This window comes from Petaurus breviceps, unplaced genomic scaffold (assembly GCF_028583685.1).
Source record: "Petaurus breviceps papuanus isolate PSGF00001 unplaced genomic scaffold, PetGlider_PUasm1.0 181, whole genome shotgun sequence".
Taxonomy (NCBI): domain Eukaryota; kingdom Metazoa; phylum Chordata; class Mammalia; order Diprotodontia; family Petauridae; genus Petaurus; species Petaurus breviceps.
Window position 1 is genome coordinate 24134420 of NW_027185784.1, and position 19241 is coordinate 24153660.

Consider the following 19241-nt stretch of genomic DNA (forward strand, 5'->3'; position numbering starts at 1 on the left):
TGAGGAACAAATACACTATTTGGAAGCACTAATGGTTAGGCTTTGTTTTTTTTCAATTTACTCTCAGGTAACAATAGAAAGCACTTCATCAAGAACATAGAAGGGGGTATTTCTAGATTTTTATTTACCTTCTCAAAAAAAAAAAAGACATAAAAAGTAGGAGTTAATTGCCCATGCCATGAAAGTCATTCACAGCATCAAATCTGAACTGTTATTATTACTGACATTTCCATAATGTGAAATAACTTTCAAAAGGTTAAAAAAAAATAACCAAATACAAAGGAAATGAAGAAAGCTAGCAAGAATTCAGTGAATTGGTTTTTTATAACTTGGACTAGCAATCTGGCTTACTTCTCTCCAGATACTCATCAATTTTGAGAAGGATTTCTTGGGAGAAACGTCCAAAAACTTAGATGCTCACAATAACCAACAACTTTAGGGACCTCCCCAATACACACATATATACAATGATTATTGATACCTCTGAAATAAAATTATGAAGACCATTCTCAAAATTATTTAATTCTGCTGAGGTGTTGGACTCATTCTTCAGATATCTTCTCAAAATAGCTGCTTCAAGTTCAAAAGTGTATAAAAAGTAGTAAGGAAAAAACTGAAGACTGAAAGGAATGTTTTTACTACTGACAACTACTGCATAAAAAAAAAGTCACCTGACAATTTCTGTATCACTCCAGCTGAGAATACCTAAAGTTGTTCAAGTATTGTCCTTCAAAAATATAACCAGTGATAAGCTAGAATAATTGGTAATCTGTTTCTCTGGAGACAGATCTATATAATCAAGTCAATAAGCATTTATCCAGTGCTAAGTGTTACTGCATTAAGCACTAGGAATACAAAAACAACCCCTGTCCTCAAAAAGAACACATTCTAACAGGGGAGGTAACATGTAAATAATTTAGTAAACACAAGATATGGGACAATATAGCTTGAGAAGACAGAAGTAATCTGACAGGGAAGACACTAAGAGTTAGGGGAATTAAGATCCTCCTACACAAGATGGGATTTGAGCTGAGGCTAAAAGGAAGTCAGAGAAACCAAGAGGTAAAGGTGAGGGGGCAGACCATTGTAAGCATGGAGGACAGCCAGGGAAAAAGCAAAGAGATGAAAATGGAACGTGGTCATGTCTGAGGAAATACACATTGTAGGCCAGGGCTGCTGATTTGTAGATTGTGGAAAAACTGATGATTGAAAACATAGGAAGGGGTTAAGTTCTGAAAAACTTTAACTGCCCAATGGAGTTTATATTTAATTCTGCAGCTAACACGAAGGCACTGGAAGTCACTAAACAGGAAGAGGATTTGGGGAGAGAAATGACATTAAAACTGGGAGTCTGGATGAATGGGAAGATGGTGATGCCTTCCAGACTAATAGGAAAATTCAAAAGAAGAAAGGGTTGTGGGGAGAAAGATGGATTCCGTTTTGGACATATTAAGTTTGACATGTCTAAAAGACATCTAGAGTTTGAGGTAGCAGGTAAAGTGATAGTAACTCAGGAGAAAGAGTAGGGAGCTAGGCATATAGATCCGAGAATAACTTGGATAGAGATAACTGCTATGGTCACTTTGGCTGTAAAACTGCATCGACTATGCCCTTTAATCAACTCATCTTGTAGAAGCTCATATCTGTCTGTGGTATCAAAACAAGAGTTGTCAATGACTTTTTAAAACATTACAGATGGGGCAAAAGGGTTAATAAGGAGGAAGAGTCAAAATTAACTCCAAAATCAGTAACTGGGGAAGTGGTGATATGAATTAATATGTATTCATTAAGCAGCTACTACTTTCAAAGCATGGTGCTATTTCTTGGCAATACAAAAGGAATAGTGAGATAACTATCTGTGCTCTCAAGATCACATATTACTAGGGGAAATAACTTATAGAAAGGCTCAGATACAGGGTGGATGGAAAGAAAATCAAAAAGAGAAGCATTTAGAAGGAAGATGGTACATGCATTTTTGGACACATTGAGTTTCACTAGTTTTCAAGATATCTTGGTAACAATATGAGCTTAGGAGAGGTTGGGGACTGAGGGCATAGATTTGGAAATCATCTGCAAAGAAGTGGTCATTGAAATCACAAGATTGATTGGGGCAGTTAGGTGACTCAATGAATAGAGCACTGGCCCTGAAGTCAGGAGGACCTGAATTCAAATCCGACCTCAGACACTTGACATACTCACTAGCTGTGTGAACTTGGGCAAGTCACTTAACCCCAATTGCCTTGCCTTCCCCCCCTCAAAAAAGAAATCTTTAGGGGCAGCTAGGTGACACAGTGAATTAGAGCACTGGCCCTGGAGTCAGGAAAACCTGAGTTCAAATTTGGCCTCATACACTTAACACTTAGTAGCCACATGACCTTGGGCAAGTCACTTAACCCCAACTCCCCTGCCTTCCCCCCTCAAAAAAAAAAAAAGATGAAATCACAGGATTGGCTAAAGCAACCAAGAGAATAAATATAGGGGGAAAAAGAAAGCTTTGCAGGGCACTTTGAGGTGGGGCAGGAGGAAGAACTTGGAAGATGAATTAGCTAAGCTAAAAAGTCAGTCAGTCACATAGGAAAATAAGCAGAGAAAGCAGTGAGAGCAGTGACAAAGAATCCAAGGGGAAAAAAGATGGTAGACAACAAACAATATCAAATGTTACAGAGAGTCAAGAAAGATAAGAACAAGGAAAAGGCCAGGACTTGGTATTTAGAAGATGAAACGTGACCTGAGAAAGAAAGTTTAGCAGGGTAGTAGGGTATTCTCTAGGTCATCAAGGGCTGTAGAGTGATTTGGTAATGAAGTAGAGATAGTGAATTCTGACTACTTCTTCTACAAATTTGACACTATAGGAGAATTAGTATGCTATCTCAAGAGGCATCCAGGTCAAGTGAAGGATTTTTGGTTTGTTTGTTTAAAAAAACCAGAAGGGAACAGCCTCAGAATTTGAGAGAAAGAAATGGAATGGAAGATGGGGCAAGGTCCTATGAAAGAAAGGGATATTCACTATGGAACAGGTAGAATGGTTAGCTCTGACAAATATAACTTAGAGCATAGGTGAAAATGTTAGCTTTGGTCACCTCATCTTTTGAGATTACAGGAAATGAAACCTGATGGAAACCTGGAATCTAAGAATATAGTAATCATCACAGCACTTTGTTTTCTATGTCCTCTTGATTTTGCCCCTATTTATTTAGCAATTGACATAGGTAGAGCTGGAACTGAAAGGGAATTCAAAAGTTTACACTGCTGACTGATATTCTAAGAGCCTGTACCAATTTGCCTGGACATAAAGTATGACTCGGCTTCCAAACCAAAACTGGGACTACTGCTCTATGAAGTTCAGTCATATGTTGGCTCAAAGATCATTATGACATCACTTACCATATTCCACTGGTTTATGAGATTGATACAACTGTGGAACTTCCTGGTGACTCCTATGGCAGCTGTTGTGCTCCTGAAGAGAGCTTCTTTCAGCTGTGTAGTCTGTGCTTTGTGTCTGCCTTGTTAAACAGGCCGTATAGTGCAATCCTGCCATAGACAGCATGCCCTGAATAGCTTCTTCCTCTGTGCTGGTCGAGGTAGGACATTCCCTAAAAAGTAACACAAAATAAAATCTTTATTTCTTCTTTGAAATGTCATTATACTCCCATACAATAAAACCCAATCCATACCAGAAGGCCTACCTTTTATTTGGAATTTCACTTTTAGATGGCTTCTTGTTAGTTTGATACACGTTCATCATTTCAGATTCCTCCTTAAAATTTGAGGATATTTTTTGTTTCTTTTCATCACCTGAGCTTTCTGATTCTTCCCTGGTAAAATCATTTTTCTATAACAATAAAAATTTAATGAAAAAAATACATAAACTTTTAAAAAAGTATTGCTGAGAATTACAAGCTTCTGGGCAACAAACTGAAAATGTTAGTGCACACAGGTGGCATTTTTATTACTACTGCGACAGAAGGTTGATAATTAAGAGGTAGAAAGCAGATTTGAGAAGTCACTAACTAAAAATGTGACATCTGAAAATGGGGTTTAGATTTATGTACCACAGCTAAAATATAGAGTAAAAATGGGCTTTTGACCAGGGATGGAGAGTGCCTAACAAAGGCCAAAAAACATATTTACGAATCTTATAGAGCTGAACAAGAAGGACTTAAATTAAAAATAGAGACAATGGGAAAAAACTCTCCCCATCTATCTGCCAAGCTACATATGATAAAGAGTACCTTTTGTGACACAGAAAGAAGGCTAACAGGAGTCAGTATCCAAGAAGATCACCAGAAATAAAACCCATGGCCTTAGACATCACCTTCCAGTTACTAGATTTACAACCTTAACAGTAATGATTGTCTCTCTCTTCTCTGTCACCTCTCATATCACAAAATCTCATTGTTAGTTTATTTTCTCCACTTACACGGCCTCTGCTTTAGTACAAGCCCTAATCACCTCTTAGTTGTACACTGAAATTTTCCCCGATTTTACACTTTCCAACCTCCAATCTACTCTCTATACTAGGTGTCAAACTCAGCCAGCAGCATGTATAAGAACTAGATTAAAATGTAACTGCAAAATGTTTACCAAAATAAATAAAAATACAATAAAACAAAGATAATGTTAATCTGCGATCTGTTTCTATTTGAGTTTGATACCACTGAACCACAGAGCTGCCAAATTCATACTCCTAAAACATAGATCTTCAATCTTCAACTTGAGAATCATCAAAGGAGCTTTAATAACTCTTGAATAAAACAGGGAAAGGGAATATAAATTCAAGATAAATGAGGGACAAGTAAGGGGAGTTTAAATCACCAAATCCAGATAAACTACATCCAGGAGTGAAGGAATGGGAAATACAATTATCAAGCAACCACTTGAGATCTTTGTGAAAATGAAAAATATAAGAAACGCCATTTGGATTTTTTTAAATGACAGAGTAAAGTTTCTATACTAAAGGCTGTCCAGCTTTGACAAATATAACCTAGGGTATAGATGTTTCCTATTTTTCATTCCTGAAAAATTCTAGAAGGTATCATTAAAAGAGAAAGGAAAGATTTCATCAAGAAGAGGTCAGGTCAGAATAACCTAATTTCCTTCAGGACAAGATAAAGAGATGTACAATTAGATTGAATGACAAAATCTAATGAAGATTATATTAGCAGCACAATATCACCTACACAGATTACTAGTAGAGTGGCTCAGCAACCTGTCATTGGCTCTGTGATGTTTAACATTTTTATCAATCACCTGAATTAAAGTATAGATGAAATGTCTGTCAAATTTGCAAACGACATGAAACTAGACACAATAAATAAGAGTTAGCATCCAAAAAGATCTTAAATAGGCTGGAACATAGTACTGACTCTAATTTGAAATTTAGTAGGGTTACATGTAACATTCTAGAATTTGGTTATTAACTATATTAAATGAACTAACTGAACCAATACAGGGTAGGGGTCACATATTAAATTATAGCTCTTGTGAAAAAGATCTGGAAAACAGTGCAATGAAAGGTCGAAATGAGGTTACAATGTAGCGTGACAGCCAGAAAAGCTGATATGATACTGGGCTGAAGGAAGCCTAATGTCCAGAGCGAGGCTGAGGAGTGTCACAGTGCTCTGCCTTAGTGAGACCACGTTTGGAGTGCTGTGCTCCATACGAGTAACTGCAATTCTGATAAGACATTGAGAAGTACAAAGGACGGCAGAGAGTACCCAAAGATGATGGAGGACTGAAAAACACATCATATGTGGATCAGCTGAAGGAAGAGAAAATGTGAGGGATAAGGAGAGGTAGAAAAGACAGGTTAAAAGGTAGAAAAGACAGACTTGTTCTACTTGGTCCAAGAGAGGAGAATCAGGAATAAGGGCTGGAAGCTAAAGAGGAACAGATTTTTGGTTCAGTGTAAAAAAAAAACTCCCTATCAATCCAAACCATCCAAAAGCAGAATGGGCTGTCTCACAAGGGAAGACACTTACACTTCCCTTCTCTGGTTGAAGACCTACCCTTGTCAGGGATATTACAGTAGTGATGCTTATTCCTGTTGGACTAGATTAGATGACATCTGAGGTCCCTTCCAGAGCTGGGATTCTGTCATTTAATTTTAATCCTGTCCAGATATATGATAATTACTATGAAGATTATATTTAAAATGTAATGGTAGCCTGAAAGTATTCTTTTATGTACAAGGAAATCCTGAATAAAAAATTTAAAATAATAATAAAGAAAAAGAAAACAAATAAAACTCTATTTGTTTTCTTTAAGATAAAAGTTTATAGAAAAACCTGATAGAGTCTTATTTTTTAAAAGGCATTTTTTTTGGAGGGGGGAAGGTAGGGCAATTGGGGTTAAGTGACTTGCCCATGGTCACACGGCTAGGTTTTGTTTTGGTGTTAAATCTCTGAGGCTGGATTTGAACTCAGGTCCTCCTGACTCCAGGGCCAGTACTCTATTCACAGCGCCACGTAGCTGCCCCTATTTAGCAGTCTTAAACATAGATTATCATCTATAATTACTGCCACTGTACTAAAAGTAAAAGATACACACCTATTGGAAAGCATAGTCTTTGTCCTCAAACTGAGATCAATGTTTATTTAAAATTCCCATCCCCCAATACTTCCTTTAGCAATGCAAAAGGTTTTACCTGAACAGTGCAATCAGGTGCAGATTCCTCTGAATCAGAAATATCAGAATATTGTGAAGATCCATTTCTAAGTTCTGATTTCACACTTTCAAAAAACACTGGAAGAAAAAAAGAATATGAATCATTGGAATAGTTCCACTTTAACTCACAAGGAAAAAGTCAATGTTCATCATAGTTCTCTTCTGTACAAAGCTGTATCCTAGGTATAAAACAATCTGGCATGCTTAAATCTCAACGTACACCTAACAAAACAAAATGACATTCTATTAGGATAATGGTAGCCCAATGTGGTAGAGGAATCAGATTTTCAAACTAGTTTCCAGGAAGAAACTGAAGCTAAGACAATGAACCTTTCTTATGTGTACAGATGAAGAAAATGAAGACCAGATCAGTGATGAGCTAGGTAGGTTTTCAGTCAGTGCTACAAGGAATCCTATGTTGCAGAGATTTCATTTTAATGAATATAGCTTTGCTTCTTTTCAATGGTGTTTTTATTCAGAAAAGAGATATCCAAACTCTCTGGTATTTCTATCCACCACCCCTATCTATCTTCCTAATAAAGAAGGGTTTGTCAAATACACAAGTAAAAAACTTTTCAGTACTATTAGTACATACTGCTATATTATTAGAAAACCCTGACTTTAACAGGAAAAAAGTGGTGTTTTTTCTTTAATGATTCTGGATTTCCATTTTGAATTATATGAAACTGTTTCTCAACAATTATATCATTCATAACAGCTAACCAAAAACAAAATCCCAGGCTAGTCTATAAACTCTAATTCAGAATGGAGGAACCTTACTAGGAATGCATTATCGTGTTTCTAAATAGGCAGCTAGTTTGATGGTTGCCAGCATAAAAAAAAAAAAAGGAAAAAAAAGTATGTATTTCAAACATGAAGGGGAAAAAAAAATCAAAGTACAGATTGCTGAAGAGAAGTTCCTGGGGCAAGTGGTGGCTTGATGAGATCAATAAGAAATCCAGCTCTTCAGGATGGCTAGAGGTATGACCAGCTGTGAAGCTGGAGGCCTGGGGCCTGGGAATGTGTATTGCCTTTCTCTTCACCCAAAGGAAGCAGCATGGTAGAAAGCTCATTGGAACAGAGTTACCAGACCCAGGCTCTGTCTCTAATGAGTTTTGTGATCCTGACAGAGTCATTCAACCTCTCTAGGCTACATTAACTGCCTCTACTTTCTAACCTTTGGGTTCACCTTTCAATCTGGCTTTTGTCCCCTCCACTAAATAAAAACTGTTTTTTTTTTTCCCCCCCAAGGGCACCAATTGCTTCTTTATTGCTAAATTCAATCGCTTTTTCCCAGCCCTCATCCTTCTTGATCTCTCTGTGGCACCTGATATTACCAACACTCTCTCCTGCATCGGTGGTCCTCTTCTGCCTGTCTGCCAGATTCCTCTCAGTCCTTAAAGCCCGTCTGCTAAGCTGTTCTGTCCAGGTCCCACTCCCTTTCCCTCCCCGATCCTTTCTTGGGGATGTGCTCTGCTCCAAGGGATTCAATTATCCTCTCTACACAGGTAACTTCTAAGTCTAGCTAGCTGGTCCACAGGCCTTTCCTGGGCTATAATTCAATACCAGCAGTCTTCCAGACATCTCTTCAGTGCCCCACAAATATCTCAAACTCAGTATGTCCAAAACAAGCATCCCATACCCATCCATTTTCCTAACCTCCTTATTTCTATGGATATAGGTTCTTTCAAGTAGCCAGATTAGCAAACTAGAAGATCTTTCATTCTCATTCCTGACTAGCCCCTCCCAATATCCAATCATTTACTAAGTCTTGTCAATTCTATTTCTTCAACATCTCTTAAACCCATCTTCTCTCCTTCTAATTGGTTTCACCAAATTCAATTTCCTCCCTCTCCAATATTCTCTCTACAAAGCTGGCAAATTGATATTCCGAAAGTACAGTTCTCATCACAGTCATTTCTCTGTTCAAGAAGTTCCAGAGACTAAGTGCTTTTAGGTTAAAACACAAACTCTTTCATGTACTCTAAGCTCTAGCTAGACTGGTCTATCTGCTGCTCTGGTACATGTACATGACATTCCATCTGCCAATCCCATGCTTTTGTACAGGCCTTCCTCTCTGTGCTCTCCCTCTCCACTTCTTGGAACTCCTAGTTCCCCTGAAGAAGCTTTAAAAACAGTCAGTGGAACACTGGACATGAAAAGGTTAAGGGTGCTCGAGACCCCAAAATATAAATGGGACAATTTATCAGAATTCAAGGGGAGTTCCCAGAACCTGCACCGCATCAGAAAGAATGCTGGACCTAGAGTCAGGAAGATCTGAGTTTGAATTTGGCCTCCAAAACTTACCAGTTGTTTGACCCTGGGCAAGTAACTTAACCTCTGTTTGCATCATTTCTTCATCTATAAAATGGAAATAATAATAGTACCTAACCTCTAAGAACTGTTATGAAGATATAACTAAATAATTTTTGTCAAGTGCTTGGCAAACTTTAAAGCATGTACATACTATTACTGTTGTTGTTATTATTACTACTACTATTACTATTATTCCTGCAGTTAATATTCTTCCACAAAATAACTACTTAATTCTTGGTAATAAACAAGATTGATAAACCTTAGTTTTCTCACCCATAAGATGAAGGGAATGGATTACATGATGTCTTAAAGGCCTAAATCCTAAGCTCTACAATTCTAAGATTCTTCTGCTGCCATTTTGGGACAGACCACTTTTTCAGTTTGCAGCAGTTTCTACTGTGCCATAAATTAGAAAGTATGACTCTAAGTTTTGTAGTATTTAATGTTAAAATTGAATAAAGACTGCTCGAGTTGTAGAATAAAGTACATGACTTCTGTTCTAGGTTCCTATGACATTTATATAGAGTTCCCAGAGAATAGTTTTGCTTATTTTGGAAATGTGCTGAATATCAGATAAATGGAGTATAATGTCACAATGCTATATTAATAAATTAGCACTGTATATGAATGTCATAGTACATTATCTCTGGAAACTTTTAAAGTTTTTTGCTGCTATAAATTCATGTAATTAAATGAAAGGTTTGTCAACTAATGATGAAGCTGTCAATTAGATCCAACACTCTACTATATTACTATATATTTTTTAGTTATTTCTTCCAATCTATCAAGTTCCCAAGTTCTTTCCAAGTCTGAAAAGTCTAACTTTGCCAAGAATTTTTTTAAGAAGATGAACTTTTAATAACTGCTTTTATCAACCTATTAAGTCATTCAGTTACAAAGTAGCTAGGGAAAAAAATGAAATTTCTGTGAGATTTTTCCTTAAAAAAAGGGAGGGAGATGGAGAATTACTCCCCTTTATAAATAATATCTGGCACTTCACTAGGATTCTAGACAAAAGGTCTTCCCAAATAACCCCAAAGAAATGAACTTGTCTAAAAGAAAACAATTGGACTTGATCCAATTTTATGTCAAGGTCCACTTGGTTATTGCCAAGAATTTTTTAAAAAAAATTCAAACTGTTAACTCAGGGCTTAGTCAAACAAATTTGCTAAATTTATCTTTCTACTATTATTGTTTAGTTCTACAGGTCTGTGAACTCATTGATGTATTTCCTAAGATGGCATAGACTGTAATAAACCCATGCCATGTTGGCCTGTACAACATTATTCATTGCTTTTGAATGTGACTCCTTTTCTATTCATACATGTCTCTGAAAACATCTTTTATAAATCTACTTCACTCATTCAGTTCTTTATTGGTCTTTTGATCCCCCATGTACACCTCTTCAGAGACAAACAAGCTATCATTTAAAAAGATTGAAATTTCCCATTAGCAATTTAGTCAACTTTCTTCTTCTGATTTAATTCTGAGTTTAGTTTATTGTACAGACATAGTATTTGCCCAAAATATACATACTGATGGACCAGCTGTATGGGTCAAGCATCCAACTACCTATGACAGTATGAGAGGTAAATATTTTTCACTAATTCAGTTTTTCTGTTGAATAATTAAGCCAAATTCTTTTGAGTGATTTAAGTTATCATTTAGAATGCACTAAAATTTTCTGAGGCTTAATGCAATTGGTACAATATAATCCACTAATAGGAACATCTAGAGGTCTTTACCATCAATTGAGAAATTTTTTTCAATTTGTATTTTGTGCTGGACATCTTCTTTGAAAGTAGCAAACACCTTTGTTGACTAGATGTCACCTTTTTTACAACTTGCTTAAAAATTTAAAAAAGCAAACATTTAAAAAAAATGAAAATTGCAGAAAGCTTTGCCACGTCAATGGCAGCATCATAACCTAGCCAAACTGTACTTCTCTGTATTTGTCACCTATGGAAGGCAATGTCCCGTCTCCATGTCTTTGCATGGGCTATCTCCTATGTGTTGGCTATCCCCTCTTTACCTCCACCTCATAAGCAATACTTTCTACATAAAGCCTTTCCTTTTCCCTACCACTACCTTGTATTTATCCTCCTTAGATTTATTCTGTATATATTTACCCATATACTTGTCCCCCCAATTGAATATAAGCTCCTTGAGAGCAGAACTGTGTCATTGTTCATATCTGTTTCCCCAGTGCCTAGCATGCAGGCAGGAGAAGTTTAACAAATGCTTGCTGATTCACTGCTTTGCCTATAGGTGGTCACTGAAAAAAAGAACTAAAGAGAACAAGTTACATTATGCCAATGAATGTAAAATGTCTAGGCAAAATGCTAGGCAACCAGTTTTCAGTTTTGGACTTAGTGCACACTTTGGGATTCTAATACTAGAAAAAGACGAGGGGCGGCTAGGTGGTGCAGTGAATAGAGTCCTGGAATCAGGAGGACATTGAGTTCAAATCCTGCCTCAGACACTTAACACTTACTAGCTATGTGATCTTGGGCAAGTCACTTAACCCTAACTGCCCTATCTTCCCCCCTCCAAAAAAAAGGGGGAGGCAGAAAAAGACAAGGAAAGAGAGGACAGGATTATGTTCATTGAGTGCATGCCCTAAAAGATATTGGAAGTATTGGCCATATTTCAATAGCTTATGGAGAAAGAAGAAACATGTACTTCCCAAAACCACTGTTGCGCCTGGGTGGTCTCATAGTCTTTCGAAAGAACTTAGAAGAATACGGGGTGAAAACTAATCAGTGTTAGAGCAACTGGAAGATGCTGGAATCTGAGAAGGATCAAGTCTGCAGAGCCTTGGCCAAGCAAATAGGATATGCTGTTTCACCAGGAAGTGAACACCAATCCAGAGAAGGCATAATCTCTTAACAGCTAACCACATCCAAACAGCCTTTGATAACTCAAGACTTTTCGGGGATTTAGTGGTTACTACTGGAAATTTTTAAAGATCGTGCTATCACCATTAAGTCACTTAATCATCTCCCTCATGAGGTATATGATCAAGAATGATCAATACAGATCGAACCTTTTAAAACTATCTGGAGGTTGCAGTGATGTGAAATGTGAATAGGATTCTATGAACTTGGTCAATTGTCTTACATATGTACTCATGCTGCATGGTCATGCTAGCCAGGAAAGCTTAGGAGAAATCTTGTAGTAACAGAGTATTCACCAGAAACAAATTGCATTTGCCAGTAGAGGATTTACTAAGTGTGAAATTTACTGTCCCAAACAAAAATTGCAGTTCTTCCTATATTTGATTGCATAGCACCATGGGGGGGGGGGGGTGGAGGAGGAGAGGAAAGGGGAGAAAATTTGAAACTCAAGGGATTGTGGAACTGAATGCGCTAAACTAAAAGCAAATAAATGATTTTTTTTTTTAAGAAGCTGGAGTTCTTGGCTTTGAAGTGGGTTACCCCACTAAACTATATGTATGAAGCACAATTTTAGATGTGGACCAAAACAATCTACTGACACATTTTGACCAGCACCCACATGGATGCTGCTTATGAGAGATAGGCACCAGCATTAACCTACTATGAATCCAGAATGTTCAAGAGCTTAAAAAACTACATGTATGTAGGTGCCTATCCCATAGGCCATGTGAGCCTGATAGTGACACCCTTAGATGAAATAAAGGCAATCTGTGATAAACAGAAGAAAAAGTGATTCTAGGGTTAAAGAAGTAAGAGACAGGGACATTTTCCTGGTCTATCACAGCAAAGGGACATGAAAGTCCCTACTGGCTCCACAAATTCTGCAAGTATAAATGAGCCTAAATTCAGAAAAGCCTCAGGAAGACAGGGTATCTTCAAAACAACCCAAGGCAAAGTATGTGTACAGAGCCTACTAAGTGCTTTTACAAAATTTTGTTTTTACAAATTACAAAATTTATAATGTGGGTAGAGCGTGATAAACTATGGTCTGACTGAATGAAATCACAAAAACTCCTTAGATTGCTGAGATTAGCATTTGTCATCCCCAGTTAAGAATAAAGAGGGAGCCAGTTCTTTGAGAGTAACAGAGAGCTTGATGGTTCTCAGAATGTCCTCTGGTGTTAGATGGGGCACATGACAACTGGAAGTATCTGACCAACAGCCTATATCCAGGTGGATACAAGTACTCCACAGCACCCCTCGATTCTGACATGCTGTCCTTCATTGCTGCTGAGGATCTCCATGACTCTGTGTCCCTATTCAATTTAAATACTATATGTGAAATGAGCAATATATAAAAATTAAAATAATTTTGTCTTCTGTTTTGGAACATGTAGACAAAATAAATGCATGCATGGATCATACATTTAGAGCCAGAAGGGACCTTAGAGGTTTAGTCCAACTCCCTAATTTTATATATGAGGAAACTGAGGCCCAAAGAAGTTCAGTGACTTGCTAAGGGTCACAAACATTGTAAGTACTTGGATTTGAACCTAAGTCTTAATGACTTCAAGTTCAGTGCCTGACTTGGCCCCATGCTACCTCTAAGTTTTCATCTGTGAATGTTTTGAGAACTAAAGGTACCATCAAATACACACTCAACATCATGAGTAGCTTCTTTGAGTATTTCTCTGTTGGTATTGATGCCCTACATTTGTTCTGAAAAACCATTTAGAAATAATTTCATATGGAAGAGATATTTTAAAGAGACCACAACAACTTTAATAATGCTTATCATCCCACACGATTTCTTAATTGGTTGGAAGCTTAGAAAATTAAACTATGTGATAAACAGAGAACTAATATAAAATAGTCAAATGAAAATGAACTTACTATTAAGTGGTTTCTGAGGTTCTATATTCCCCTGTCCTTCTGAAATCTGTTCTACCTTTAGGCTCTTTGCCTTTTTTGACCTCTCCATGTAATCTTCATTCTCACTGTCTGCTGTATATAGATTTCGATCTGTGAAAGGTTGTCTTTCATCTCTGCATTTCAAGGGGCAAAAAACAGTCAAAACATGACTTTTAGGTAAGGCAGTTTTTCCCTCCATCCCTTTAAATTCATCATGATTTGAAGTTAGTTAAGAACATATTTTTTAGTTAATTTATCCACAATAAGTAGTAATGGAAATTATACAAATAAAGAAAATCCAAAGATAATGTATTTCATTGGAATGTATAACTATAATGTAAGTAAAATAGTAAAAATTATTTATTTTCTATGCATTTATTTTTACAGCCAACTCTGCTAAATTATCTATTTTGTAAACAGAAATATACAACCATCTACTTTACATACTTAATTATTCTTCCATTTGTCAGAAGTAATCGGAGGTCATTATCTTTTGCTCTCCATTCTGGTACTGTAGAAGATGGCTGGAGGTGCTTGTTGAATCTTCCATTCAATTTAGAGCTCAAGTTATCCTTAAGGTATAAAAAGGTGTATTATTTTATCTTTACAACAAAAATTGAAGACTTTTGAGCACACAATAGTTTGTACTGGAATTTTTTTTCCCTTTCCTCATTTTTGGAAGGGCTAAGGGCCATCTCTTCTATACTCCCCTCAACCTCAGCTTATTCAAGGCTCTTCTGACCAAGCTAGTGTGAACAACAACCTGCTTATTTTACAACAACCTATAACTTACCACTGTCTGCACATGAACGAATAGTTAAGAATAAAGATTACAAAGTGTCAAAGGGTTGTTGTGAGGTCCAAATGAAATAGTATTTGCAAAGGCAACTAGTACAGTGTCTGGCACATAGTAGACATTTCATAAATACTTATTCCCTTCCTACTCTCTTCATAAAGATGCGGGAGCATATTAAACATAAAAAAATTTCTTCTTTCATAGTAAAAAATATTTATTTTCCTGACACTAATAAGGAATTTTAGTATTATATTTAATCTTTCTTTGATAGCTATTTGTGAGTAATGTAGGCTTAGAACAACAATTATACAACTTAGTTTCTAAATCACCGTGTTAAAAAAAATTTAATTTAGTAATCCTTCCAAACTTATTTTATAATTACCCTGCGTATTCTGTGCTAGTTCTTCTTTCCAGACTTTAAATTACAGTAAGTGAATTCTACAGATCCATCAACACTACTCCTGAAAAGACTTTAGTACCAGAGTGATAAAACACTCTCTCCAAGACAACAGCTTACACATGTTGCTATCTTCAACCAGTCTGGGAGTGAAAAAATTCAGTCATAACCAATGATTCCTAGTTTGCAAAAATAAAACATCATAAAACTGTGACTGCTTGACCACTAAGACTGTTAGACGTTTTCCTTCTAAAGAACATTTTATTTCTTATGCTCCCCCTTCAAGAAACATCATACTTGCCTCTTCCCATGGGCACATCTCTAGTCTTTTGAGCACCTCTCTTGTGTGGAGTTCTAAGATGTCCAGATTAGATGGTGTTCTAACATTATGATCTCGAAGTTTCCTCATTCTCCGTCTGGAATGGTATGGGGAGGATACTTCGTTTGAGGATCGTGAAACTGGGCATGTAGTAAGGATTCCCTGAGATTTGACTGGCTTACTGTTTTCCTCCTTCAAAAATTGAAAATAATTCAGGATACTTTTGAAAACACAGGAAGACCATATTTTCCATTACTTAAAAAGTTATAAAAGCATACTGCAAAAACAAAAAACAATTCTGTTTTAAAATCCCTCAAAAAGACTAAATCACAGGACACAAATAACTTTGCAAAAAATATCTGTAAAAATGTGCTCCCCTGGGGGACAGCTAGGTGGCACAGTGAATAGAGAGCACCAGCCCTGAAGTCAGAAGGACCTGAGTTCAAATCCAGCCTCAGATACTTAACACAAAAACTAGCTGTGTGACCTTGGGCAAGTCACTTATCCCCAACTGCCCTACCTTAACCCCTCCAAAAAGAAAAAAAAAAGTGCTCCCCAGTAGTTGACTAGGAAAAAAATCTTTGTGTGAAATATCTTTGATAGGTATTTGATTTCCAAGATACACACAACCCCCTAAAATATGGAACACAAAAATTCATTACCCTGCAGGTAAGTGATCAAATGATATGAACTTGAACTAATAATTTCCCAAAGAATTCCAACTATTAATAACCATATGAAATAAAGTTCAAAAAAAGCAAAAATTACACTTTGTAACATTTTGCATACTGGTAGAAATAAAAAGAGATGGGAATAATCAATGCTGGAGAGACTGTGAAAAAACAGACAAACTAGAACATTATGGTCATATCATTCTGGAAAACAATTTAGAATTACCCAGAGATAACAAAGAGTCCATTGCAAAGCATATGTAATTAAGAAGTCAAATGGAGGGGAAAAAAAAGGTCCCACATACACCAAAATATTTGTGGCAGGTTTCTGAGATAACAAAGAACTAGAAACAAAGTGGATGTCCACTGACTAGAGAATGGATAGACAAATTATGGTATGTGAATATAATGGAACATCGCTGTTTTATAAGAAACAATGACTATGGGGTAGCTAGGTAGCACAGTGAATAGAGCTTCGGCCCTGGAGTCAGGAGGACCCTCTAGCCTCTGACACTTAACACAAAAACTAGCCATGTGACCTTGGGTAAGTCACTTAACCCCAATTGCCCTCCAAAAAGCAAAAGAAAGAAAAGAAACAATGACTACGATGAATATAAACAATCAAGGAAAGATGCGTAGAAAGCAATTCAAAGCAAAGTAAGTAGAACCAAAAGTATACATGACTACAACAATACAAATGGAAAGAACTGAACTAAACCTGAAGTGAATGCTACAAAATTATAAAAATCAAGCTTGGTACCAAAGAAAAGATATGAGAAAACATTCCCTCTCACTTTTTAGCAAATGAAGGAGAATTATGGATGTGGAACACCACATAAAGCATCAAAACTTTTTGATATATTGGATGGTTTTGCAGAACAGTGGGAAGTATAGGTGATATAAAAACAAAAGACAATAGTAAAAAAAAAAAACAGAAAACGTGGGCTTCAAGGCCAATTAAAAACCATTAAAAGTAGGTTTTTTTCCTATTACTCTTTAAAAATCCTAGCCTTTTCTATTTATACTCTTAGAGAGTTGCCTAAAGCACTGAAAAGTTAAAGGTCACACAGTCAGTATGTGTCAGAGATGGGATTTGAACTCAGATATTCCTAACTCTGAGGCCAACTGTCTATACTACATAATACCAGCCCCTCAATATGGTCATACAGAGAGTATACCTTTTTGTTTTTAACTAAACAAAAAAGTACAGAAGCAAGTCAATTTACCTAAGTCACAGTTTCCACACGTACAAAATGAAAGATAACAGCAACTATCTTGCTGAGTTGTTTTGAAGATCCAAATGAGATAACATATGTTAAGGCATTTTACACAGAGAATCAGTAGAGTAGAATGTCTAGTAAACCTTGAAGCCAGAAGGCCTGTATTTACATCCCACCTCTGACATATGACTGTGTGATGCTGGGCAAGTTAAATTCCTGAGGGCCTAGGCAACAATCTGACACAATAGAATGCACAAAAGGTAAGTCAGCTTCCTCAATGGTGTTCCCTATATGCCAGTGAAACACTGGTCCAGATATCCCTGAAGATGGCAGCTATTACTGGGCTACTAGCTCCCAGCCAGAATGGTGTCTGGCTTGTTTGCCTCTAATCACATTAGCACCAGGCTCTTCTTTCAACACATGCTATGTGCAGGATGCAGCCTGAGGAGCCCTCCTTCCTCACTGTTGCTTCTCAGGAGCCTCATTTTTCTTCCAAATTCTGCTCAGATGCCACCTCTTGTCTGAAGCCTTCCCTGATCTCTCTCCCCAAATCACTCTATATTTGTGTACATATTGAATCCTCCCTATAAAACAGAAATTCCTTGAGAACAAGAACAATTTTATTTTTGTCTTTGTATTACATCATTTAATGCAATACCAAATACATAGAAGGTTCTTAATAAATATGTATGAACTGAATTGTCTGAATTACATAACTCTCCTCCAAACCCTGAATTAGTTGCCAAAAAATTCTTTAGTCAAATTAAAACTAACCATTTGGCTTTATGGCTGTTCTGCAAAGGATACTCTCTAATCAAGTCTCCCTAATACTCTTTACTTCAGTGACCTATAGCCATCATTCTATAAAATCCTGTCCTGATAAATTCTGATTCAAATTTATTTCTCCAAATTTCTTTGCTTACTAAACTCCATTCCCTCAGCGACATTTCAACTAGCTCTCTAATTACTGACCATTTGTTAATCTCTAGGAGCTATAATCAGTTATACAAGAAAACTGTTGAAGGCTCTCTGATTTTAGGCCTACACACAAAACTGTATTAAATGTCTTTTTTTTTTCCTTTTTTGAATACACCCAAAAGTATGCTTCCTGGTGAGCCCAAATAAAACACGTTATCATTATAGTATCCCCAAATTACTCTAAAACTTTCTGAAATTTAAAAATTATTGGACCACCTGAAAGCCATGATCAAAAGAAAGAACCTAGAAATCATCCTCCAAGAAATCCTCAAGGAAAAGTGCCCTGATGTTTTAGAACCAGAGGGCAAAACAGAGGTTGAAAGAATCCACCGATCACCTCCTGAAAAAGGTCCCAAAAAGAAAACTCCTAGCAATATTATAGCCAGGTTCCGGAATTCCCAGATCAAGGAGAGAATATTATAAGCAGCCAGGAAGAAACAATTGGAATATTGTGGAAACACAATCAGAATAACACAGGATCTGGCAGCTTCTACACTGAGGGATGGAAGGGCTTGGAATGTGATATTCCAGAGGTCAAAGGAGCTGGGATTAAAACCAAGAATCACCTCCCCAGCAAAACTAAGTATCATGTTTCAGGGGAAATTATGGTCATTCAGTGGAATAGAGGACTTTCAAGCATTCTTGATGAAAAAACCAGAGTTGAACAGAAAATCTGACATTGAGACACAGGAAGCAAGAGAAGCATGAGAAGCTAAACAGGGAAAAGAAATCATAAGGAACTTATCAAAGTTGAACTATTAACATTCCTACATGGAAAAACAATAATTGTAACTGATGAAACTTTTCTCAGTATGAAAATAGTTAAAGGGAATATAAATATAAATATATATATATATGTCATATTATATATGAGGGTATATGAGCATATGAATACATATGTGAATGTGTGTATATATATTTACAGGTATACACAGATAGAGGGCACGGGACCAATTTAATAGGAAGGGATGATACTTAAAAGGTGAAATTAAGAGGTGAGAGAGGAATATAATGAGAAGAGATGGGGAGAAGAGGATGAGAGGGGGATGATGGAAGGGAGGGCAGGCTGG

General features: G+C 36.7%; 1 protein-coding gene across 2 annotated transcripts in view; it reads right to left on the reverse strand.

Annotated features, from left to right (window-relative positions):
* The window catches only part of KDM7A (lysine demethylase 7A), a 107249-nt gene that overhangs the window by 12930 nt on the left and 75078 nt on the right, over positions 1-19241 (reverse strand). For both annotated transcript variants that reach the window (XM_069087349.1, XM_069087350.1), the window contains exons 12-17: positions 15285-15494; positions 14238-14362; positions 13773-13924; positions 6647-6744; positions 3687-3832; positions 3385-3593 (exon numbers count right to left, since the gene is read on the reverse strand). In XM_069087349.1, coding sequence (XP_068943450.1) covers positions 3385-3593; positions 3687-3832; positions 6647-6744; positions 13773-13924; positions 14238-14362; positions 15285-15494 — 940 coding nt within the window. The remainder of the gene's footprint in view (positions 1-3384; positions 3594-3686; positions 3833-6646; positions 6745-13772; positions 13925-14237; positions 14363-15284; positions 15495-19241) is intronic.